General features: G+C 36.2%; 1 protein-coding gene across 5 annotated transcripts in view; it reads left to right on the top strand.

Annotated features, from left to right (window-relative positions):
- Positions 1 to 23813, top strand: part of LOC127429142 (transcription factor 7-like 2) — a 101717-nt gene extending 77904 nt beyond the window's left edge. Inside the window, exons 6-12 of one of the 5 annotated variants that reach the window (XM_051677998.1) lie at positions 1370 to 1456; positions 5302 to 5418; positions 7607 to 7769; positions 8523 to 8630; positions 10196 to 10272; positions 13880 to 13928; positions 23590 to 23732. In XM_051677998.1, coding sequence (XP_051533958.1) covers positions 1370 to 1456; positions 5302 to 5418; positions 7607 to 7769; positions 8523 to 8630; positions 10196 to 10272; positions 13880 to 13928 — 601 coding nt within the window. In that variant the 3' untranslated portion in view covers positions 23590 to 23732. Of the gene's footprint in view, positions 1 to 1369; positions 1457 to 5301; positions 5419 to 7606; positions 7770 to 8522; positions 8631 to 10195; positions 10273 to 13879; positions 13929 to 23566 lie in introns of all 5 variants that reach the window. The other 4 variants (XM_051677997.1, XM_051677996.1, XM_051677999.1 and 1 more) reach the window with 4 other exon arrangements.
- The last annotated feature ends 2622 nt before the right edge of the window (positions 23814 to 26435 follow it).

Here is a 26435-nt window from a genome sequence, read left to right as displayed (position 1 = left end):
TCTCCAGGGGGCAGTAAGTGAAACTTCAGCTGTTTAGGCAATGCGCAGCTTATACAGAGAACAAACCAACCCTTCAGCAGACAGCACAACACGAGGACACGCTCTTGCATTTAAAATACAACTTGATGGAGTGCAAATTCGAACTTAGGGGTCTCAAGACGTGTTTTTCTAAGTATTAAACTACGTTTAACTTGACACAGCGACCTAAAAATTGTATGTTTATGATAGAACGCAGCCAAAGTGAGATGATCAAAAAGCATCCATCTGACGAAGGTGTACATTGACGGGTCCTTAGAAAAGCCCTTATAATAAATCTCGAACTGACTGACAAATTCAAATCTCAAATGGATTGCTGTGAACTGTAAGCCAGTGATTGGCTTATGTTCAACAATATGCAAATAACAATACATCGGATTATTAAGACAATGTATTAAGCCAACTCCTCTGCCACAATAATGTAATTAATTTGTAATTATTTGAGGGGCTTTCTCAGAAAATATTTATATATGCGGTTAATTGCAATTAATTCCAATAATTAATCGGGACACCATGAAATTAATTCGATTACAAATTTTAATCGATTGACAGCCCTAATTAGTATCTGTAATAATAATGAATAAAACATTTGGGTTTTACTTAATATTACAACATATTTTTGAATTAATGAGCACAATATTAAAATACACCTATTTATGTGTCCATATTTCCCCTTTGTGCTTTTATTTTAATGACTTTACAGTTACTTCTCATAAACATCCATTGATTTTGTTTTCTTTTGTTAGACTTGGGGAACTATAGAAATTAATCTCCAAAGTTCTCTCATATGCTGTTTCATTTACTCTCTTTTGATTGCATCACTCATTTTGGTCAAAAAAGTAGTACTTGCATGTTTAATGGCGATGTCTTTAAGACATCCTTCATCAGACATTCTTATCATCGGGTCTGATGTGTTGCTGTATCTACAGTGTGATGAATCTATGACCCTTTGAACCTCTTTAATGTTGTTTACTAAGTCTTTTTGATTTGAACAAACCCCTGAACCCTACATATCAAAGTTCGACGTGTAACTCGTGTAGTTACGGTTCTAAGTCTTTAGAGACCACAATATCGTAGAGACTTGGGGGTGGACTCTTTTGACTTGAGCCAGTAAGCATTCATCTAGCAACTAATGTGCTAACAACCACTCAGAGCACCGTAGCAACTTTTCACAAGATTAATAGAGTTTTCGGCCTCCTTTCTTGACCTGTTGGGTGTGGAGGCTTTAGTCCCGTGAGGATGTCTGAGATTCATAGAGCGACCAGAGGCTCAGTCAAAGCCAAACGTTAACTGTCTCCCCCTCCGTCCATTCTCACCCCCTCATGACCCTAAGGCCCAATCAGCCTGTGTACCCTCTGCCCTCCTGTGGCTTCAGACAGTCCTTCTCCTCCAGTCTACAGAGCAGCTCGTCTTACCCCAGGTACAGTATCACAGCATAATCTGTGCTCATGCTTCCCGCTCACCGCAATGCTTCGGCCATATGTGTGTCACAGCTCTGCTCTTCCTGGAAACCTACTGGCAGTGTTTCCTACATAATTATCCCCCGTTATTGGTCCAAACTTGTGGTTGATCAAAATGGGTTTTTAAATGACCGATGCCAATATCTAGAGAGCAGGGTGCTCGATGGCCAATAGCATGCCATATATATAATACAATTTAATGAGAGTTATTAAGATGTGTAAGGATGTGCTGATACTAAAAACATTTGAAAATATGCACTTTCCATTAACAACGCTGTTGGTAAGTTCCAGTAATGACAAAACACTAGTCCTAAACAACTTGATCTTATGAGTATTTGAAAGTATTCTTACGTAAAGTGTGGTTCCAGCACACATACATTTGCTTATGTTTGCATAGACACTGAAACGAACAATATTGGCGCATTGACAGCATCTAAAATGTAATGATTTTACATACGATTTAAGTACAAACTTTAGAGATGTACATATGTTACAAATCCTTATTGAATCCATGTAATTAATTGCTTGCTTTTATAGTATTTAGAATCAATGCAATTAATGAAATATTCAATGCCAGCACATTCACTGAATCATGCATTTGACACATTTACCTAATTTGACATTGTAACGATTTCAATCTGTTCTGTGTGATTTCTGGTGTCGTATTCAACTTGTTTAGAAGAATTCCATCACTTTAACCAGGATTTAAACTTTAAAATCCAAATGTTCAAATACTTATAAATAATAATGAGATCAGGCTGTCCTAAAATGAATACTGAACAAAACAATGCTATTTTTGAGACATACAGTATTTTAATGCATTTTGTTATTAAAATCGAATTTATTACAACACAACACGTTTGTGAATGTGTAACATCCAGACACTGGTTAGGTTCGAATTGGCACACTGCTTACTACCTACTGAGTACTTGAATACTGTGATTCAACAAGTGGTGTCTAGTTATTAGCTTTGTAATAAAATTTAAACCAGAACTTTTGAGTCTTTTTGACCGATTCATTAAATTCATATTCCGGGTTCAATAAAGGTTAAGCTCAATCGACAGCATTTGTGGCATAATATTTATTACCACAATAAAATATATATATATATATATATTGACTTGTCCCTCCTTTTCTTAAAAAAAAAAAAAAAAGCCAAAATCTGGGTAAAAGTGAGGCATTTACAATGTAAGAAAATGGGGCCAATTTTTTAATGATTTAAAAGCAGAAATTTTATAAAAGCACAAATTGTTCTGTTAAAACTTGTGTTTTATTTGAGCTCCACAGTTGTTTAAATAGTCATTTTTATGGTTGTTTTAGTGTTTTAGGGTTTACGGTGTTATGTTATTGTGACAGTGAAGTTGTAAAATCTGATATAACTGCACAGAAAAGGTTAGTAAGCGATTTTATCACACTAAAATCATATTAGCACGATTTTTGTCTTGGGGTTATACTTTTGAAACAGTGAGTATTTTAACGTTTACGGATTGACCCGCTTACATTCATTGTTAGGGCCTCACTGGAGCCCAGATTTTTTTAAAGAAAAGGTGGGAAAATAAAAAAAAATTAAAACAAAATTGGTGGTAATCAACACTATGAAACGAATACTGTCGATTGAGCTTAACTTGTACTGAACCCGGAATACTCCTTTAAAAGAACCGGCTCATTTGTTAGTTAATTAGATGACATTCTCATCTAGGGGATCATGTATTTTCTTTTGCCGTGGCTCTGTAGATTGTGCTGTGGCGCAGTGCTGCTGGTTAATAGCGGTGCAGGAAACACTGCCTACTCCTGCATATTAATGTCTGTCAGATTGTCAACACATTTACATAGAGTCCAGATAGAGGGACATGTTTAGTTGTAAAGCAGTTTCAAGGTTCTTGTGCTATAGATCTTCACCTGCCTCTTGGGACTTTTCTAAGATTTTGCTTCTGAGTTTTGTTTTACCATGCTCAAGCTCAATGCTTTCTGTGTGGTCACCTCTGGCTCTGTCTTCTGCAATGCGATTGCTGTGGCTTTTTCAACTTCACGATCTCAAATCCTTCCTTTGTAACCCAAGACCCGGATTATTTGAACAAATCATGTTAATATGCTTACAAGCAGTAATACATCCAAGCTGTGCAAATGGTTTTATTTGAATGTCAACAGACACCACACATCTTTCTCCATTCTTTTCATGTCAAGGGCACAAATCCCAAACAGTCTTGAGCGGAGGGGATTGGCTGGTTTCTTTTTGAAATAACACAAAGAACGGGGAGCCGTATTCCCAACAGTTCTAAAGTCAGTCTTAACCATTTCTGTTGTCTGTTCATATCACAACAACAGGATTGTGTCTTGTAATATTAGGGTTAGGGACATTAGGTTTTTTCAAGTATGACACACTTTTTGCTTTTTCTCTATTAGTTTAATTTGAGTACTTACATCATCCAACAGTGGATATACTGAACATGTATCACAGGAGAAATCTGTCATTTTTGTTATCTCCACTTCAATCTCAAATGATCAGATTCTGTGGTGGAAATAATGCTGGACAAATCCAGAGCATTTTATGTATCCCAAAACACACAAATGATATTAAATGCAGCTTAAATAAAAATAGCACACAATAAATGGGTGTTTCTTTAACTTCGGGCACTTTTTGGTCTGTGGACTTAAGTAAAGTTTTGTTCAAATATTTCGCAGTGCACTTGTCTCATAGTGCTCTTCACTGACACTTTTGTCCACTTTATTAACAAGTACACTAACTTTTGAAAACTTTATTGGGAGCAAAATTGTTTGCTGTGAAATGAACCCACAACTGTCGGAAAGTCGTATTTTATTTTTTATAGAATTAATTTTCACACATTAAAAATTGTACGTTTATTATTATCGTAGTATTAAACGTAACAATTATAGTTAAGTATAGAAAGTACGGGTCTGGGACAAGGATTAAACAGTAAAATTTGTACATAAAGGCATCTGAGGAAATGATGGCACAACTGAGGGAGAGATTTGTATATGGTCTAAAAATGTATATGCATTATTTTTACACAATAAATAGATGGTTTTTTTATTATTATTATTATTATCAAAAGTTTTAACATTTAAAAAAATGATGGTGGTTTTTCATATTTTAAGATAGAAAGTCAGAGTCTAGGATAAGGCAAAAACAATCAAATCAATAAATACAATGGATTTAATAGCAAAAGATAAATAAAGTCCAGGTAAAACAAATTAAAACATTTTTAAAAAAAAATGAATGTGACCTTCCTAAAAGAAAAATAAATTAAATGTTTTTAAGTTTTAATATAAATTAACCCCTGGCACATTTAAGTGCCCATAGTTAAAAACACCCATAGTGCTTTTTCTTTTTTAAAAAAGAATATAATTTTGCAGTTGAACTTAATGTTTTCTTTTGAATGGTTTGCTGGGTAATGCTGCTTAAATGCTGTGTTTGTTTTCTGTGATGCAGAACATGTTTAATTCACATGTTGAGTTGTGAAGTCATTTCGCAGTACAACATGCTTGCAGTGCTTCAGCAGTGCAGACAGAGCGCCACCTGCTGGTCACATCATGATACAGTACCAGGCTCACTGGTATTAAAGGGGAACTCATAGTTATTTCATTTTTGTTATTACTGTAAATATTTGTTTCAGTTTTACAGCTGGTTTCATCACATCTTTCCCCTTCGTATTTCTTTTGAATACAGCTAAAAAATGTAACTTGTATGAGTTGGTATGAGTTCCCCTTTTAATACCAGCACATCAAGGAAATGTCATATGGGGTCAGATAACTGTGATCTTCTTGTGTTTGTATGTGTGTGTAGGTTCTCTCATTCTCTGATGCTTCAGTCTGGCATGCACCCCACAGGCATCCCACACCCCGCCATTGTGCCTTCTTCAGGCAAACATGAGCACGACCAGTTTGACAGGAGCATTTATTCGTAAGTTCTTCCCATTGGACAGACAAATCACAAATGGATCTCCGTATTATCTCCATATTATTTTTGAAATGGAATATCATTGCAGTGATTTTGCTGGTGATGTAAAATTATGCAATATCGTGAATATTCCAATGATTTTAATGCACTTTTTATTTGACCTTTGATTTCCTAAAGAGCACTTCATTAGACTAATTTCACGATTCTTCAGGGCTGTACAATTAATCAAAATAACATCAAAATCATTATATGGTCTTATGTGATTACTAAACTACAAAAGCTGAGATTAAATGAGTTTTTTTGCCTACGTGATTTGTGGGCACTTCAGAGTAAATGTGTGACGTGCTCTTTTGTGTTCACACACGGGGCTCACGGATGCACTCAGAGCGGTTCATGTGCTATAAATTACTATTGTGTAGGCTAAAATCTAATCAAATCTAATCCTCAAAATAATACAATAATCCACAATAATAATTCAGTTTTATAATACCATTAAACAGGGTTAAAAAAAAAAAGAAGCTTGTTATTCACAGGGAACATGTTTTAGCAAAAATATAGGGAAAAAAAATTGTATATATAATTTACTGTATGTTTGTGTGAAAATGATTACATTTGATTCCTACTTGTGTTCATTCAGTGAAAAACTGGGGAAAACATATCTTCATTATTTTGAACTATATTATTCACTTTGCATTTTGAATCTACTTGTCTAGAATGCCTGTTTTGTTGAAATGATGGTGCATCTGATTAAAAATATTGCTTAAAGTAATTTGAGAGCAAATGAATAATTTTATATATATATCGAATAGGTTGAAAAATATCAGGATATAGCCTAATATTTGTAGCAATATCGCCCAGCCCTACTGTTGTTGTTTATTTCTGATTCAAACCATTTTTTAAGCTTTTTTTTTTTTGTTTGACAAAATGGATGAGGGAGAGCAATTCACATTTGACAACACAAAATCAGCTTTATCTTATACAAAAAAAGAATAAAAGTAATATATTTAAATATAAGAAGAAGAGGAAGAAGAAATAATAATTTTATATGAATTATACAAGGCATATTTGTTATATGGAAACTATAAATGGATTTAAAATGGGCTTTTCATTTCGTTTTGACGCACTTGCGGTTTTAAGGGATAGTTCAACCAAAAATAAAAATTCTCATCATTTACTCACCCTCATTCCATCCTTCATGTGTATGACTTTCTATCTTCAAAAGAACACAAATGAAGATTTTTAGAATACCTTAGCTATGTAGGTCCATACAATGCAAGTGAATGGTGATCAAAATTGTGATGCTCCAAAAAGCACATAAAGTGAGCTTAAAAGTAATCCAGAAGACTCCAGTGGTTTAATCCATATCTTCAGAAGTGATATGATAGTTGTGGGTGAGGAACAGATCTAAATTTAAGTCCATTTTTGCTAGAAATTCTTCTCCCTGCCCATGAAGAATGCAAATCAACAAAAACACAAGAAGAAGAATGTGAAAGTGGAGCTTGACTGAGCTGAGACTGAGACTTAAATATTGATCTGTTTCTCACCCACACCTATCAGATCACTTCTGAAGACATTGATTTAACCACTGGAGTCATATGGATTACTTTTATGCTGACTTTGTGATTTTTGGAGCTTCAAAATGTTGGCACCCATTCACTAACCTTATGTGGACCTACAGAGCTGAGATATTCTGCTAAAAATCTTAATTTGTGTTCTGCTGAAGATAGAAAGTCATACACGTCCAGGATGGCATGAGGGTAAGTAAATGATGAGAGAATTTCCTTTTTTGGGTGAACTATTCCTTTAAGCCCGCCCATAAACAAATATGTTTCCATTGCAACATATACAGATACAGATGAGGGCTTCGCTGCACAACCCTACTATCCACGTTCATTTTATAGCTCTGTACTCTTTATGTTAAAAATGAACTTATTTGTGTAAGGTATTTCAGGAGAAACATCTTAGAAAAACTTAAAACATAAATGAAACTTCAAGTCAAGTCAAGAGCTTTAAAAAAGCATCCTCTGAGCAATAACATTGTCCCCTGGATTTGCACAAACAACAATAAAGGAGTAAAATAATAATCTTAACTTAAAGATTCTAAATTAGGAATTTCTGAAATATGAATATCATTTTTTTTTTTTTTAAACAATTGATCAGTAGTAAAGAGATTTGTTCCTGTTTTCGGCAGGAAACCTCATCCAGAGGCGAAGCGAGAGAAAGAGCCCAAAAAGCCGGTGATCAAGAAACCTCTGAACGCATTTATGCTGTACATGAAGGAGATGAGAGCTAAAGTGATTGCTGAGTGCACACTGAAGGAGAGCGCTGCCATCAATCAGATCCTGGGACGACGGGTCAGTCACGACTATTCCGAATATTTCATTTTACACTTCATTTCTTATCTGTGTTGTGCCGCGATCTTGCTGCAAGTGTGTGAGAGCATGATTCATGTAATCAATTAGTATAAATATGCCTGCCATTTTGTTTGAAAGAGTAGTTTATATGGAAATATTTGATTTACTGAGATTGGTGGGGGTTTTTTTATCTACTACTACTACCAGGGTTTTCAAAACGGGTGTCTGTGAAAGGTACTGCAGGGGGTCAGTGGACTGATCTAATAAACAGAAATTCTTAAAAAAATAAATAAATACTACGTACGTTTTTAAAAATGGATAGGTGTTTTTTTTATGGTCAAAAGAATCAACCTCTTATATCATATTTGGTTAATTCCGTTGTTTCTAAAACCCACAATTACTAGATGAACACTTGTTTTTTGTTTTGTTTTGTTTAGTTTTTTTGGTTTTGGGTTTTGGTTTGTGTTTTGGTTTTGTTTTGTTTGTTTTGTTTTTGTTTTGTTTTGTTTTGTTTTGTTTTGTTTTGTTTTGTTTTGTTTTGTTTTGTTTTGTTTTGGTTTGGTTTGGTTTTGTGTTTTGCTTGGTTTTGGTTTTTGGTTTTGTTTTTGTTTTTGTTTTTGTTTTTTGTTTTGTTTTGTGTTTTGGTTTTGATTAGTTTTTTGTTTTGTTTTGGCAAATATTCTGTACTGTATTTATGGCCTGAGATGGTTAAAATGAGCAGTTTTTTTAATATATGTGTGTGTTGTGTAACAGTGGCACGCTCTGACCCGTGAGGAACAGGCTAAGTACTATGAACTGGCGCGGAAAGAGCGACAGCTTCACATGCAGCTTTACCCCAGCTGGTCCGCACGCGACAACTATGTAAGTGATTTCTCATTTCCATCTCAGTACAGTCTCATTACCATCTCACCTCTCATTCTTTCAGTCTTTTCTGGCGATTTAGGAAAATTAGGGTGTATGCTAACACTTACGTTACCAGTAAAAAGTTTGGAAAAACTTAACTGAATTTGTTTTTCATGATCTTGAAAAACATTTGTTCTAAAGGTTTATGCTTAAATGCTTGAAATTAGATTTGTTGACAAATTTCAATTGTGCCTAAGCAATAATTTCTTTACAAAACTAAATTATTAATTACAAATATTTTTATAACATGAAGAAAATAAGATTAATAAAGAAAGAGTGAGTCCACACTTTTGACTGGTATCGTACTTGGGCACTAGCTCATATTTGTGTTTAGTTCAGCCTGTTACAGAGAAATCAAAATTCATGACACGATTATGTCTATTTATGCTAATGAAATCCTTCTAATAAAAGGAATGATTAGTCATGGCTGTAGAAATGGGTTATCATTTATTCTAATGTCACATATATCTTTTGATTGACATTTTAAACAAAGTAGATGTGTTCAGGGAACTTTTAAGAAGACATTATTTAATCGCATGTGTAAAGGGATGAAAAGATACTTTGATAACTAAGGAGAAGGACTACTCCAGATTTATTTTCTCTTATTACTTACTGAATTTAGCATTAAACATCATGGGGAATGTTTGACTCTATTAGGAATACAGTCAGTGACACCAAAAGTCTTAGACACTTAAGTCACACTGTCAGTTACATAACAAAATATCAAATCAAGTGTAATTTATTTTTTACTGAAGATAGCACAAGCACACTTTTCAAGCAAACCATTTCACAAAAGATTTTTAAATGACAAAACAGTAGCTGTAGTGCTCAAAATAAAAAGACAAAAAATATTGTGAATTGAACTTCACCTGTGGTAACTCTACTAGGTGTGTGAACTTGAGGGGAACTGACTTCATACATCCGCTAAAATCACCTTTACACCAGTTGATTAACTGTCATTGCATAAAATGGCCCAAAAGTGAAGTTAGTTATGAGAAAAGCTCTATCAGCATTTGTTTGCAGATGGCACTTGCTTTGATATTTTGTTATCAAATGCAATAAAATTCATGTATGGGATAATGTACAGTCAGACAGTCATTACTGCAAAATGCTCTGGTCTGGTATCCCCCTGTTTGGGTTCAGTTTTGCAAAAATTACCATCTGACTGTACAATATCTTGCTTATTACACGGCTACTCAACATCAAAATAAACAGACATAAAGTATTGATTTTTTTTATTATTATTATATGAGCAGAGCTGTGACCGTTGCCTGGGACAATGGTCAGGTAAATTGTTTTTTATAATTTAGCGCTTATTGTACAAAAGTATTTTACAACAGAATGCCGCCATTGACCAATCAGAATCAAGTATTCCAGAGAGCCATGTAATAACAGAGGATGTCAGTGTTTATTTACAACAGTAACAAAAGTATTTCAAAAACTTCGCTGGTGAAGTGCAAGTAATATTATACAAGTTGGTGTGGCTTAAGTGTGCAAATAATTCTCTCATCCTGCTTTTATAGAGGATGACAGCAAAAACATGTAAAAAGAAATATCACCCACATTTAGAATCGTCACCTACATGCAGAGAGGAAACACGGTAACAACCCACGCAAAGATATTAACTGCAACACTATGCGGATGTCTCTATGCCCACACTACACACACATACACACTCTCACAGTCTGTGTTTGGGAAAGCAGGGGGTGGAAGAAACCAAAGACGTCAGCAAAGATCAGGCATGCTACCAGATAAAAGAGGAGGTTATATTAAATAAAATGTATTATTATTAGTGGTGTTTACAAAGTCAAGCATCATGATTACCTAGGGCTGCATGATTATGACAAAAATCATGATCATTTTATTACCACTGTGATTAATAGAATTTACATTAACATAATGGTAACACCTCACAATAAGGTTTCATTTGTTAACATCAGTTAACAGCATTAGTTAACATGAACCAACAATGAACAATACTTTTACGTCATTCATTAAACTTGGTGAATGTTAATTTCAACATTTGTAATACATTTTTAAAATCAAAAGTTGTATTTCTTAACATTAGTTAATGCATTGTGAACTAACATGAACTAATATTGAACAGTTGTATTCTTATTAACATTAACCCTTTCTGCGCGAGAAAAAAAATCATTAAAATATTAATAACTACAGCCTTGACCAACACAAAATAGGTATCATTTGAAAGCTTAGAATCTCCACTTTCCAATGTATGCTGGCATTATGACCAAGACTGAACAAGTGCTTTGAAATTTGCAGACAAATTAGAAGTGTTCCTGTGGCGAGCAGGGCAGGACCGAGCGGCGTCTGGGCAGAGCGAGGCCGGGAAGATAAGTGGTGAATGAGGTCCACCTGTGTGCCACATTGGTCTCGCGTTCCAATGAGGGGCAGCGGGAGTATTTAAGGAGAGGAGACAGCAGCAGATGGGAGAGAGAGACGCATGCACACACACACACACACACACACACACACACACACACAGACAGCTTCTTGCATCTCTCTCTCCCATCTGCCCCTGTCTCCTCTCCTTAAATACTCCAACCGCCCTCATTCACCACTTATCTTCCCAGCCTCGCTCTGCCCAGACTCCGCTCAGCCCCACCCTGCTCGCCACAGTTCCCTTTTGATAATTTATTTTAAAAAATTGTATTGTACATATTATTGCAATCAGTCAAAACATCAAACTCATCAAATAGTCATGTGTCATATGTTGTTGGAAAGCTCTCAAAGAGTAGAATACAGCCAGCCTATTTGTTACTCACAGACAAAAATATAGCGAGTAATAGCTAAGTATATGTCTTTGTGTTGGTGTTGCTTTTAACTTCAAGAAAAGTAAACGTACCATAAAATATTGCATATCATCAATTAGAGGTGATTAGTGGTCGACCGATATATTGCCGTGGCCAATAAATCGGCCGATATTCTGACTTTTTTAATTATCGGCATCAGCCGATAAATTTTCCCGTTTGGCCGATTTGTTTGTTGAAGATGCCAAGAATTGCCTGCTTGCATGTGAAGCAATTGAGACATGTAAACGATCAGTTATGGTTCGTTTTGTTGTTACGTCCTCTATATACATGCCATCGTGTTACTACAATAATAGGCCGGTGTGCAACACAGTCTCATTTAAACGGTCTGCATATCAGAGGCAGACGTGTTTGAGCTCATAATGTTAAAGTGCTCACCTGTTTCATTCTCCCTCTCTCTCCTCAACAGTTCCCTGTAACTTTTAACTGTCTTGTCTAATGAGGAAAATGCAAATATCAATAAAACTAATCTCATATACTGTCTGCAAATATGTGCATATCTCGTTTAAACAGATGTAATAAACCAACCTCACACAACTTCAGCAGATCCAGCATCCTGTGGAGCGCTCATAAATCTTCCTCTGAAGCACGTATTCTAACAGTCTCTCCTCAACAGTTCCCTGTAACTTTTCTAATGATAAAAGGCAAATATCAATAAAACTTCTATTATATACCATCTGCAAATATGCGCATATCTCGTGTAAACAGATGTAATTCATGAACCTCATGAAAATCCAGCGTTTTCTTCCCATCAAGCGCTCAACTAATATCTTCCTCTGAAGCGCGTATTCCATCAGCCAGAATCAAAAACTTCAGCAAAGTTCCTCTGATTCACAAATCATGACGGTCACTCCGTGTCAATCAAAGCAGGTGATCCAGGCCGTTTAAACTGTCAAGAGATTGCTGCTCGTGCTGGATCCGTATGAGCGTGTGAGTGCAACTTCAAAGTAAAAGTGCTTCACGTATGCTATAAGTAAATGTCTTATTCACTATGCACTGAATGCACAATTGGTTTGATTTGGTAACGTGGACATGCCATCCATGGTTGCTGGACTACTGTACTGTTCATGTTGTGTACTGTTATTTTCTTCTTCCTAATCTATTAACAATTTCTTCATGTGCAAATAAATTACTAAAATCACTAAACAGAAATCAGAAGAAACGGCTATCTACCATTTAATATTATTTTTTAGATTTTTTTTTTACAAAGTTAAAGTTTAGTGTGAAATTGAGTAAATATAATGCTAAATAAGAGTTTATAATTTTTTTTAGCAATTTTATATTTATGTTATTTACTATATTAAATTGTGTGATATATCGGCATTGTATATTGGATATCGGCATTGGCCATTAAAAAACCCATATCGGTCGATCACTAGAGGTGATTATCTTTCAAGTGAGTCCACACAATGACAGTGTGACTTAGATAATCCACATGAAGCACAAAGTTACATATGGCCACCAGGAGATGGCGCCATGTAAATGACACAGACTCGATGCATATTCATTGATTCAAAACACACTCATTCTGTGAATTCCCATTACTAAAATCATGTCTGCATGCTTTGCATACCTTTAGTCTTTGTTGTATTTGCATGTGTAATTAGTTCTTATGTATAATTATGTTTTATTTGTTTGGAGAGTCTTTTGGACACTATGATAAATAATTTATGTAATGCTATAACTTTTGATTGCTTTGTCATATCAACACAAAAATGTTATCAGATACAGTTGACATGATTGGGAACAAAACAAAAGCAATTTCGGAGCAAGCTTATTTACACCCAGAGATATATAATGTCAAATAAGAAAAAATGTAAATTTTTGGCTACATTTTTCTTGTGATTTTTTTTCAGCAGTTTCCTAGGCTGAGAGTCTCAGAATGTTTCATAATCTTTATCATTAAAAATGTAAAAAGTTTCTTTACAATGAAACCAAACACTTGACCCTCCTTGTTCGTTTGTTTGTTTGTTTGTTTGTTTTTTGTCGAGTTATAAGCCTTTAATTTTGGGTGTGCCACTGAAACAGGAAATCTTTAAAAACACCTTCAGAGCTTAAAGGGTTAACAAAGATTAATAAATGCTATAAAAACTATATTGTTCATTGTTAGTTCATGATACCTAATGCATTAAATAATGTTACTGAATGGAACCTTATTGTGAACAGTTATCGGTAACACTTTACTATAAGGTTCCATTCGTTAACATGTTAGTCCAGTTCATGTTAACTATTGTTGTTAACTAATGAAACCTTTTGGAAAGTGTTACCGAATTATTTTGTGTGGGGCATCAGACAGTATGCAGGGTGTATGTGTGTGTGTGTGTGTGTGTGGGCTTATCAGTGTGTTTAACATCACTTTCTGATCTCTCATAACTGCAGGGCAAGAAGAAGAGAAGGAAACGAGATAAACAGCAAGACTCCAGCATAGGTACATACACATGTTTTATGTGCTTATGCACAAATGCACTATTTTAACTGTTCAAATGCTTTCATAATCACTAAAGAGCATATTAGACTTCAGAAAATATTAAAACATATTAGAATTCAGTACAAAAGTACAAGTCATATCAAGCATTTGCCCATCAATCTTACTTTATTCTATCTTCATTCTGGTAGGCAAAAACAGCGTCTTCATGTGTATATAATTTCTAAAACCTTAAACTGTTTATCCAAAATCTACAAACTGTTGTTATCATATCCAAACAAGCTGTTTTTATTAATAAAGTCCATATTTGGATGAATTACACTATTATACAACTGATAGTTTAGACTAAAATCCAATTTGATAAGCCGCATTCAAAGCGCACAAATTATATTATACTGCCAAGTTGTGATGCTATTGAGCAACCATAAACCATCTACAGTAAGGCTAATGAACAACTTGGAGGAAGAGTTGTTTATTCTGACTGTTATTAATAATAATTGCAACTTTTCATTGAATATTGGTGTCTTTTATCATATTGCTTTTGCAGACGTTTTATAAATATTAAACTTACAGTGATTTTACCATGATTAAGGGGGTTATAGGTATTCCACCCCTTACTCATGGTAAAATCTCTGTAATGCACAGCCTCGAGTGGCTTTTTACTTTATTCTAGATAACAATATCAATTATTGACAATCTCAATAGTGACATATCATCATAATGCTCAGCAATTCAGAATTCAGGATTCATTCAAGGCATAATATCCATATTTTCAGCAATCATTTGATACCCAGATGGGGAGGCAAATCACTAGAATTATCTGTATTATAACCCTTAATTTAAGCTTGACAGGAACATTGCAGCTATAGGTCATATGACATTGACAGCCTCAATCATTTATGTCCATTACTAAAAGTACTGTGGCAGTACCATAGTTCCCTTAAAGAATAACATATGGTCTAAAAAGGAAGACATTACCATAGTACCGTGTCCAAACAAATATGGCAGTTCTGTGTCAATTTTTGGTATACTATTTCCAAAGCAGCATACAGTACTAGAAGGCAGTGTGCATGCACTACATACAGTGGCAAGAAAAAGTATGTGAATCCTTTGGAATTAGCTGATTTTCTGCATGAATTGGTCATAAAATGTGATCTCGTCTTCATCAAAGTCACAAGTATAGACAAACACAATGTGCTTAAGCTAACAACACACAAACAATTATAATCTTTCATGTCTTTATTGAACACACCCATTGAACATTCACAGTGCTGTGGAAAAAGTAAGTGAACCCTTTGATTTAATACTGGTCGATCCTCCTTTGGCAGCAATAACCTCAACCAAGTGTTTCCAGTAGCTGCTGATTAGACCTGCACAATGTTCAGAAGAAATTTTGAACCATTCTTCCTTACAGAACTGTTTCAGTTCAGCCATATTCTTAGGATGTCTGGTGAGAACGGCTCTCTTGAGGTCACTCCACAGCATCTCTATTGGGTTAAGGTCTGGGCTCTGACTGGGCCACTCCAAAAGGGGGATTTTCTTTTTTTGAAGCAATTTTGTAGTGAATTTACTTAGATGTTTAGGGTCATTGTCCTGCTGCATCATCTAACTTCTACTGAGCTTCAGCTGGTGCACAGCCACCCTGACATTATCCTGTAGGATATCTTGATAAACTTGGGAATTAATTTTTCCCTTGATGATGGCAAGTGGTCCAGGCCCCGAAGCAGCAAAGCAGCCCCAAATCATGATGCTCCCTCCACCATACTTCACCGTTGGTATGATGTTTTCATGTTGGTATGTGGTGCACTTTTTATACCATACGACATACGTAGTGATGTGTGTTTTTCTAAAACAATTCAACCTTAGTTTCACCTGTCCACAAAAGATTTTCCCAGTAGCATTGTGGAGTGTCAAAGTGGTTTTTGGAAAACTTCAAGCATGCAGCAATGTTTTTGTTGGAAAGCAGCAGCTTCCTTCATGGTGTCCTGCCATGGACACCATGCCTGTTTAATGTTTTCCATATAGTAGACTCATGAACAGAGATGTTAACCAGTTCCAATGATTCCTTCAAGTCTTTAACTATCATTGTAGGGTTCTTTTTTACCTCATTGAGCATTCTGCATTGTGCCTTTTGAGTCATGTTGGCTGGACAGCCACTTCTAGGGAGAGTAGCCACAGTACTAAGTCATCCATTTATAGACAGTTTTTCTAACTGTGGACAGATAAATATCTAAGCCCTTTTAGATAAATTTGTAACCCTTTCCAGCTTTATGCAAAGCAACAATTCTTGAACGCAGATCTATTTTTTGTGAGGCATGATCCACGTCAGCAGATGCTTCTTGTGAATAGCAAACTCAAAATTTGTGAGTGCTATTTATAAGTCAAAGGAACCCACACCTCCTATATCGTTTCATTAATTGGATGCCAGGTTTGCAAACTCCTGACTATAATTAGCTTTTGTTGACATCATTAGTCTAGAGGTTCACTTACTTTTTCCACAGCACTGTGAATGTTTAACGGGATGTGTTCAATAAAGACATGAAATATTATAATTGTTTGTGTGTTGTTAGCTTAACCACATGTGTTTGTCTATACTTGTGACTTTGATGAAGATGAGATCACATTTTATGACCAATTCATGCAGAAAACCAGCTAATTCCGAAGGATTCACATACTTTTCCTTGCCATTATATTATGATAGTATGCTACTTCAAACACAGCATATAGTTCTATTTGCAAGACAAACTCTTCTGAGTATAAATGGTAATATGGAGAATGAAGATGTGTATTGAACTGGGTGTCTCTGAAAGGAAGACATAATGCATCTCTAATGACTGCACAAGAACATTTGGATATTAGTCAGATTATATGAGCAGCATGAAAATGTATTTATCTGTTTGCCATAAACAAAATCAAGCCAATATTTTGGTTTCGAGAAATCTGAAAATGAGCTGGATCTCAAAAAATGCTTGATTAATCAGAATAACCACTGTAACTAAGCATTCATTTATACCAAAAAAGAAATTCTGTGTGATATTAGATACAGACAGTTGGAGCGAAGACAAGACTCGATTTGTTTACTAATACTTTACAAACATTAAAAGAAATGTCATAGCTTACATTTGTAAAAGTATCATGACTTACATTTTGCAGGTCATTGTGCTCTTGTGTGTTATTGTTAAAAAATGGATAAGATTTAATCACTTGATTAAATTATTGTCCACAACTATTAAAATGCAGCATAATAAATGGCCAAAGTAACCATCTCCAGTATTTCCACAAGAGAGCAGCAGGACAAGAATGTGTGTGTCTCTTTCAGAATAATAATCAGATGACGATGTGCATGGAAACATGATCTCTTTCTAATGTCTTGAATTTGATAGCTTTTCTTTTTCACCTCGTCTTTCAATAACTTTTCTGCTTTGCTGGTCTCTTCCCCATCTCCTCTTGGCTTGCTCCCTTATCTCCGGTCCTGTCTCTTTCTTCCCCTGTGTGCACGCATGCTGCCTCTCGCTCAGACCCCGGCTCACCAAAGAAATGCCGCGCTCGCTTTGGCCTCAACCAACAAACGGACTGGTGCGGTCCCTGCAGGTGTGTACTTCCTCTGTCCGTCTGTCTGTGCTGCCCATGCTCTGCTCTGCATGAATCTATCACTAACACGAGTGCTTACAAAACCACTACACTTTAAACTTCTGCACTTTAAAATGCCTTTACGGTCTTTCACTTGACTTGTAATGGAGAATCTCTGTTCATTATGTTTTAAAGTCTTGCAGCAGACTTGTTGATCCAAGTCCTGCTGATGTGATGACATTTAAAGGAATAGTTTACCCAAAAATGAAAATTGTGTATTCATCTATTTCATGTCTCATGTCATTCCAAACCCATATTACTTTCTTTCTTCTTTTGAACACAGAAAAAGAATGTAGCAGAAAGTTCACGCTGCTCTTTTCAATACAATGAAAGTAAATGGGGACTGATGCAGCCAAGCCCAGAAAGGCACAAAAAAGCACCAGGGGCAGTTACAAAACCTAACCTGGTTAGAGTTTAAAGGGGCACTAAGTTACAATTTATGCACTACTAAATATTTGAGCATTGCACCATTTACAGAAGCCTCCGATCAGGGCCAGTTTTGTGTGACAGACTTCAAACCGATAAACATGATGTAAAAAAATGATCAAAACGGTGCACTTTACAGTGTGCATCGCCAGTGTCACTAGCATGTAAAGTTTCAACACATACAAAATATATACAGGGTTCATACAAGGTGCTTGAAGTTGGCTTTTTTATATTTAAGTACTTGAAAACCTTGAAAATAGCCATTTTTTATCAAGAGGTGCTTAAAAAGTGCTTGAATTATAGAAAGACATTAAATAGGTTGCCGAAATCATTAAATCACTTAAATGTAGATATAAAATGTTCTGAGATTTGAATGCGGATCAATGGAGGATTTGATTTTCTGAGCCATCAAGCGCCCTCTTGCAGAAAGAAAGCTTTGTGTCACAGGTAACGGCTGACAACATTTGCAGTTTCGGTCAGTTCCTTGCATAAAGCTGTTCTATGCCTTTAGAAAACATGGAACATAGCACATGAGTCATACAGCCCCAGTTATTCACTTTCGTTGAAAAGCTCTCATTTGCTTAACCGCAAGTTGTAAATTTCATCATTACTTCAATCGGTACTATGAGAATGTTTAGTTAAAGATGCCCAATTACATTATGAGTTGTGTTGAAATAAGTGGTATTTTATAAAAATAAATGAATATCATATTTTTTATTATTATTTAAAATTACCAAATGAAGAATATGTTTGATGAATGACATCTCATGCATAGTCCTCAAAATGAGCTTGAAAGGTCCTTAAAAGTCCTTGAATTTAATTTTGAAGCATCTGTATGAACCCTGTATATAGGATAAATACATTTCAGTTTTTTCAGTCTGTTGTATTAGTATGCATTGCCCCTTATTAATTATAGATACAGTTTCTAAATATTATTATATAAATATTTAAAATGACTAATTATTGTATTTCCTGTATATTCCTGTAATATTTATTACTGCTGACAGTTATGTGAAACAAAAAGATTTGACCATCAACCATAAAAAGATAAAACTGAAATGAATGGCTTTTCAACACATCTGTTTACAAATTTGAAGGCTGCTTATTGGATCAATAAAGATAAACAGTATATATGGGACTATACATTGCTTTACACAGTGTATGTGAGCTGAATGTTGTGTAAACCCTGTTCCTGGAACCCCCCAACTCTGCACATTTTGTAAATCTCCCTTTTCTGACACCCAGTTCAGGTCTCGGATTCTGCACTAATGAGTTGATGAGTTGAATCAGGTGTGTTTGATTAGGGAGATATCCAAAATGTGTAGTGTTGGGGGTCTTCCAGGGACAGGGTTGAGAACTACTGCCTTAGTTTAAACTTTATGTCCTAACTTAAGTTAGACCTTAAGCCCAATGTATACTTCAGTCAGACACGAACACACATACAGGACGCATGATGCACATTTAATCATCAGCAGAGTTCTCAAGCACTGAACGTATGCGGACCAAATTATTCACACTAATTAGTGGGTCCACAAGGTGGCAACACTCACAATTAAGCCGTCGCTTTTACGAAAAAGTGCTAGATGAAAATGTAATGGCCAATAAACATCAGTAGACGAAGGTGGAAACAACAACAGTGGGTTTGCATGTCAAGAGCGTGTGTGTGAGGAGGTTAGGAGATACCTGCATTTGTATAACTTGAGTCTGAAGATATATGAAGACATATATATTGGTCTAAACTCCTGAAGAGAAATAGTCCAGTCTCTCATAGCAGTTGTAGCGCCAACCGCTTGTATATGGGTGCACAGTCAAATGAAGTATACTTTAAAAGGCTAGTGTTTGAATATACGCAGATGCTAAGCGTTTGCGTCAAAACCAAAGTATACTTTCGGCTTTACTCACAGCTGGTGCAGCCCTTCCCAGAAAAGTAGTAAGTCTTGTGCAGTATATTTCAAGATTTTTGAAGTCATATGAATGCTTTGTGTGAGGAAAAGACCAAAATGTAAGTCTTTTTTTACTTATTTTTTATTTGCATTTGTGTATATTCAGATTTGGACTACTTTTATTGCTCTCTTAATGGTGCCTTTTTGGAACTCAACAGTGTTCACTTTCACTTTCATTAAAATAGCAGCGTGAACATTCAGGTAGACAACAACAGTTTTTGTGAACTGTTCTTTAAACATCAGTGACGTAAGAGTTGGGACAGCTTTGTGCATCATCACATTATGGAAACATCCCAAACACATTGCTTTCACTCACACGCAGTAAGAACAAAGTGAACTTGCTGTGGATTCAAGAGCTTTAGCAATCCCTCTTGTAGTTGAAATGCACCTAAAGCACTGCTAACTGATGCCATTCACACCCACACATCTGCCTGTCTCTGCCTCACTTGCGCACGTTGCGGTCAGCTCGAGCTGCGTTTGATCACAAACTCTTGACATTTTCAAGCAGCACCGTTTGCAAGGCCCACCCCTACTGCTGTGGCCGCGAGTCATTGCCATTCCTCTCCGACTTTGATGCGGGCGAGAGAGTGTGTGTTACTTTGATTTGTGTGTAACGTGACAGTGGAGGATCAGAGAGGCTGTGTCTACATTTCCATACTCTCCTGACTCGCACTAGGGTGCCACTGTGGTTTGGTAGCTGTGCGGTTTCAAAACAATATGCCCTACATGTGCTCAAACTTTTGAACTTAACACATAAATTGGTCCACATAACCATCACATAAACCACAGGTTAATAAGGAGCAACATTAGTGTCCTTGGATCATATTTAAAGATCACGCCATATGTAGGTATCAGAAAAGAATGAATATTTGGTTATTTTTTATTTGTTTTATTTCATATGAAAAGGTTAATGCTGAACTTTCAAGAAATCATATTTTCCCACCACAGGCCCAAAGTACCAAGACTGTTACCACCATAGACATTGGAGGACCACCATAGGGTTATCATTATCTCAAATCCTTAATATAGGGTTACAGCCTTGCAAAGTTAACAATAGTCATTTATTATTAATCCCTAAGCATAATTTGTATACTTATAATTGGAATAGATGACAACAAATTCTGGTAGTATTACTCAGATTTGCTGTGCTGTAATATTTAAAACTTTCTGCAAAATGTTTTTCCCAGTATAGAGTTGAACCATTGAGCTTGACAAGGTCACTATAAGTGTAAACATAAATATAGCCGCAAGCGGCAACTATAGGGTTTCAAGAACATGTTGAAGATACTAAAGACAAATTTGACAATAGATGTTGTGGTTTGTTGTGTTGGTATGGAATTTTAACTGCATTCTTCACTATCACACAATTAGGATGTTTTCCTACATTATATAGCGCCTCTTAGCATCGGAAATTGTTGAAATCTGAGAAGGACATAGCTGCAGGCAGTGCTCCAAAAAGGAGCAGGAGCTCCAAAACAACAGTAAAAAAATATATGGAGCCCCTTACCTAACCCTTTCCCTAACCTTTACTGTGAGTGGAAGTGAAACCCCCTTTTGGAGTTGGCTCAACCCCCATTTGGAGTAACTCCACCCCCATTTGGAGGTCTCCGGCCTGCAGCTATACCTACTTGTGAAATTTTGCTTGTGCCCTCAGAATGTCTGGTTGTCCATGTGTTCCAGGTTTTAAGTTTGAATATTGCACTCACAATATACAGACCAATTAGTTATTGGCTTATATCTTCTAAACAATTAAATAAATCAAATTTATTTTAATATCTTTTTATCAGGAGCAACATAATGCATTTACACCTTGTATTAACATGTATTTTCAGTGATCAGATCACTATCGGATACCGCTTGACCACATTAAATGACAGGTGTAAATACACCCAAGACGCATTGTGATCGGATCTTAAGGTGGTCAGGAATGGATTCTGATCTCATTCAAAGCAGGTGTAAATGCACATGCATTTTCATTATCTAGATACAACTACGTAAGTAGTTAATTATGTGGTGAGGTTATGCTACAGTCATCAGTTGTTAAAGCACTGTGTTGTGGATTCTTGCCTTTTTCTGTTAATTCAGCCATCGCAGTGCGTAGAACAAAACAGACACTGCCGTCTTGCAAACTTGCTACCCGAACAATGAACTATATTCCATGAATTCCACTGAAATACACTTGAAATAACTCATCTCTCTTCTCAAATCCACACTCACTTGTGTCTCTCCACTGTTCCCGTGACACTCACATGAAACCATATTAACAGATTCCACCCTTCACATTGCATGTGTGAGTCCCAGATGCGGCAGTTTCGACGGCGAGCCTATTTTTGCCGCGTGGCTTACGTTGAAGTCAGTGGCTCTGGGTGCAGTAGAAAACTAAAATAATCAGGAGATTTTAGAAAAGGCGCAAAACAGCCTGCCCAAGAGTGTTCCATAAGATGACCGCCGAGTGGACTGATTTGCCTTGAAAGGGACTTAGATATATTAACCAATCATGACCATGTACGCTGATAAACAAGTGCAAGTGACTGCCCGCCGTTGCCGTAGGAATGCAATACATAGCTCACGCCCCGCTCATGGAGTATGTGTGAATTCAGCGTAACAGGTTTGAACAAAGTGCAGGGACAACAACAAATTAAGCATTTTTCTCATATACATAAAGCATTTTAGAAAAAATAATACATAGTGAAGTGCAGTGCCAGTTTCCACATATGTGGACATCATGTTCATAAGGGCGCTGACGTACGAAAAAACAGATTTTTTAATGCGGCATATCACACAAAACTAGAGACTCTACTCTTTTCAACAAAACAGGTTTCAATGAAAAAACGTCAAGAGATTTCTTACCAGAGGCACTTTTGTTGGTGCTACGTCTGTAGGAGCACTTTACGGAAATCATCAGCATATTCATGTGTCATGTGACTCGTGCGGCAGACCCATAAATGACAGTCTAGAGTCTTGTGAACAGTATTCAGTCAGTTTTATTCATTTAAATTATGCGTTGCGTATAGCGAAGCCAAAATACAATGTCCACGCATGTGGACGTGGGGGTCGCACAAGGTGATTGAAGCCTATTTTAGGACCGTTAAGATTTGTATCATTGTACCATTATTTTCATAACAATTAAGAACCATTCTTGTTACTTGTTAACCATACTTTTTGTTTACTATGAATATCATGGATAAAATATGGTTACTACATTCTACTATTCTTTTTTTATAGTTGAACTATAGTTAATGTAGTAAACCTGTAGTTAATTTCCCTAAGGTATTGGTGAAGATTTATCTTGAATGCAGTGTAAGTCACTTTGGATAAAAGCATCGGCAAAATGCATAAATGTAAATGCATTGCGAGTGAATGCAAAATTGTTTCAGAAAATAAATTCCCTCCCTGTCCTCTAATAGGCTCTGTACACATTATGGTAATGTTCATTTAGGGTGGAAATCTGCTTAATTGTCATGAAAATAGTAAATAGTCTTCGTTTTCCTTATATTTTGGGAATGAAATGTGACTTAGACATGTTTCGTGAGATTCACCCATAAAGTATCCACATATTTCTTTTTTGTGTTGTTTTTATTTTGTGTCATTGTTGTGCAGAGTTCATGTTTGTGACGTTTCACATTCACGCTTTATTCACAGATAACTCTCTTGACTGTTCCTAGGAGGAAAAAGAAGTGCATTCGCTACCTTCAAAGAGGACGCTGCGCCAGCCCCCATTCTTCCGATGGAAGTGCTATAGACTCCCCCCCATCACCTGTCTATCACCTGCCAAACCCCGCCTCTCCCACGCGATGCTCCTCCTCTTCCTCCACCTCCCCCGTCAGCAGTCCCCGCCCACACAGCAGCAATCGCCCCGCCCACCCACCCAGACTGTCGCTCGACTTCAGCCGAGTTAAAACAGAGAGCACGGTACACCAGTCACAATAATAAATCAGATACATCAGAAGACTGACGGCTCAATCGCACTGTCACTCTGAAGACTCGTTTCCTGCATCCACTCCACATATATTCTTAAAGTTCTCCACGCTTCAGTATTCTTAAGAAAACAAATGTCAGATGGGGCTTCTTCTCATCTTTCAGGAAGCAATGGCACTAGATTTCCTAATGGGGGAATTTCATGAAGAACGTTTGTGGCTCATATTTAAGTATATTTTGCATAAAGAAAATGAAGCCTGTTTATAAGACCATTAAGATTATTATTATTTTTTTTTTTTAAATGGTATTTCTACAACATGGTAGTACTTCTACCTGTAATTTTTGAACTATGTATTAGAAATAAGGTGATGTGATGTCATACTAATGTACTTTCCTGTTTGTTTAGTTATTGTATTGTAATTTTTTGAATGGTGGTGATCGTGTAATATGACGCAAAGCAAATTTCCAAGAAATTGGACAATATAGTATTACTGTTATTATTATTATTTAAAACAGTAATGAGAATCCCCATAAACAATCTCAAAAGTAAAACATCTGGACGCATTACAGTAATGAGAACTTGCAGAAAAATGTTTGACATGCAGTAAGATCTTCAGACATTTTCTTTATGGAAAATATAGTTTAGTTAATTGTTTCCTTTTGTTGTTGTAAAAGATGACCCGCACATGTTCTTTGCGAGATTAACCCAATAGATTCTGTTGGTGATTGGTGGTAAGGTGCAGTTTACATCACTTCCGGGTTCTCATGAGGATAATTGATAAATAAAAAGGCACGTCTTTACATCACTGAAAACAGTGTTAGTTCTCACAATCACTCTTTTACAATCAAATGAATAAGTGTTGTAAAGCTTCATATTTTATAGATATGAACGTCCATAACTAAACTTTTATATGTTTGTATGTAAAGGAAAAAAAGAAGAAAAAAAAAACATTCCTTGGCTGTTCATTTCTTTTTATTCATTCATTTTTATAGTTTGTGATGTGTAGATTTTATGTAGTGTGCTACGCCTGTCATTCATCCAAACACAGCTGTATGAAACTAAGTATGTGCATGTATTTTGTATGTTTCAGAAACTGCTCTATTTGTTGTTTGTGCTATCTAGCAGCCGTTCAGTATTCACTCAGGTCTGTTCTGAGGCTTCAATCATTTCTGCGTCAGAATACAGCCTGTGAAGTCAAACATCCAGCAGACGGAGCTGTTTCATCGACAGTATTCACAAATATCAATATATGCCAAACAGTCTGCCCTTTTCATTTGTCGTTTTGCTTTTGATGTAATGATAATCCTTCTTTAGATTTATTAAAATATTTTTTTAAATCTGTTTAAAGGATACACAGTTCTTTCAGGGGTGTTGTAGTCTTTTCTTGAACACAATGAATTGTCTGAGGGTTTGGAATAAACACTACCAGACGCTGCTCTACAATCTATGACTGTTTACTGCAGTATGTACAGACTGTGCAAGTTTTCTGTATGCATGGTCTACTACCTACATTCACACAGTCAGTGTTTGGGATTGACGACCTCATTTACTTACACGTGTGAGTCTTGAAATGTCCTGTTCATACAACATCTTATAGTAGCGGCTTGAATACTGTCTGTATGAACGAACAACGGAAGTCACAATAGTGACAGTGACTAAAGTAAATATCACAGATGGCGACGTCCATTTCACCGGCATGTCTTACCACAATTGACTCCGAATTATTAAATAAACAAGTCCAAATGAGGCGCGACAGCAGCTTTAAATGCTTTTTAACTGAGTGTAGAGCGCAGCATTTGTCACGCGGCTCGCAATGCCCAGCAGCTTCGGTTAAAGAGCGGTTGAGCTCATATCGCCATCTCTGAGTTAACAAAACCCCCATGATTAACACATTATATGACGTGACGGACAACTAGTTGTCCAGTACGGTTCTGTTCACACAGCACAGGTTTGCCAAAAATGCGGTTGTGTGAGTCCTGAATATTTGTGGTCAGTTCGGTTATAGAATGCGGTTGTCACTCGCGCAAATAACCGACTTGTGTGTGAGCGTAACTGTATTAAGCACTCAAAACAGGACTGACAACCGTATTCTGCTGCTGTGTGAACGTGCCTATATGTGCAGTATATCAGCGCACACTGCAATTGAATGGTGACCAAAATTTTGATCCACATGACTCGTTTAAATCCATATCTTCAGAAGTGATTTGATAAGTGTGAGTGAGAAACAGAACATTATTTTTTATGATCAATCCACGCTTTCACTTTCTTCTTTTGGTTTTGGCAATTCGCATTCTTCATGCATATCGCCACCTGCTGGGCAATTTTTTAATTTATAGTAAAAAAGGACTTAAATATTGATATTTTTCTCAGCCACACCTATCATATCACTTCTGAAGATATGGATTTAACCACTGGAGACAAATGGATTATTTTTATGCTGCCTATATGTGTTTTTTGGAGCTTCAAAATTTTGGTCACCATTCACTTGTATGGACTACAGAGCTGAAATATTCCTCCAAAAATATTTGTGTTCAGAAGACAAAGTCATACACATCTGGGATGGCATGAGGGTGAGTAAATGAGTGAATTTTC

This window comes from Myxocyprinus asiaticus, chromosome 38 (genome assembly GCF_019703515.2).
Source record: "Myxocyprinus asiaticus isolate MX2 ecotype Aquarium Trade chromosome 38, UBuf_Myxa_2, whole genome shotgun sequence".
NCBI lineage: Eukaryota > Metazoa > Chordata > Actinopteri > Cypriniformes > Catostomidae > Myxocyprinus > Myxocyprinus asiaticus.
This window is presented reverse-complemented; position numbering and strand designations above follow the sequence as displayed.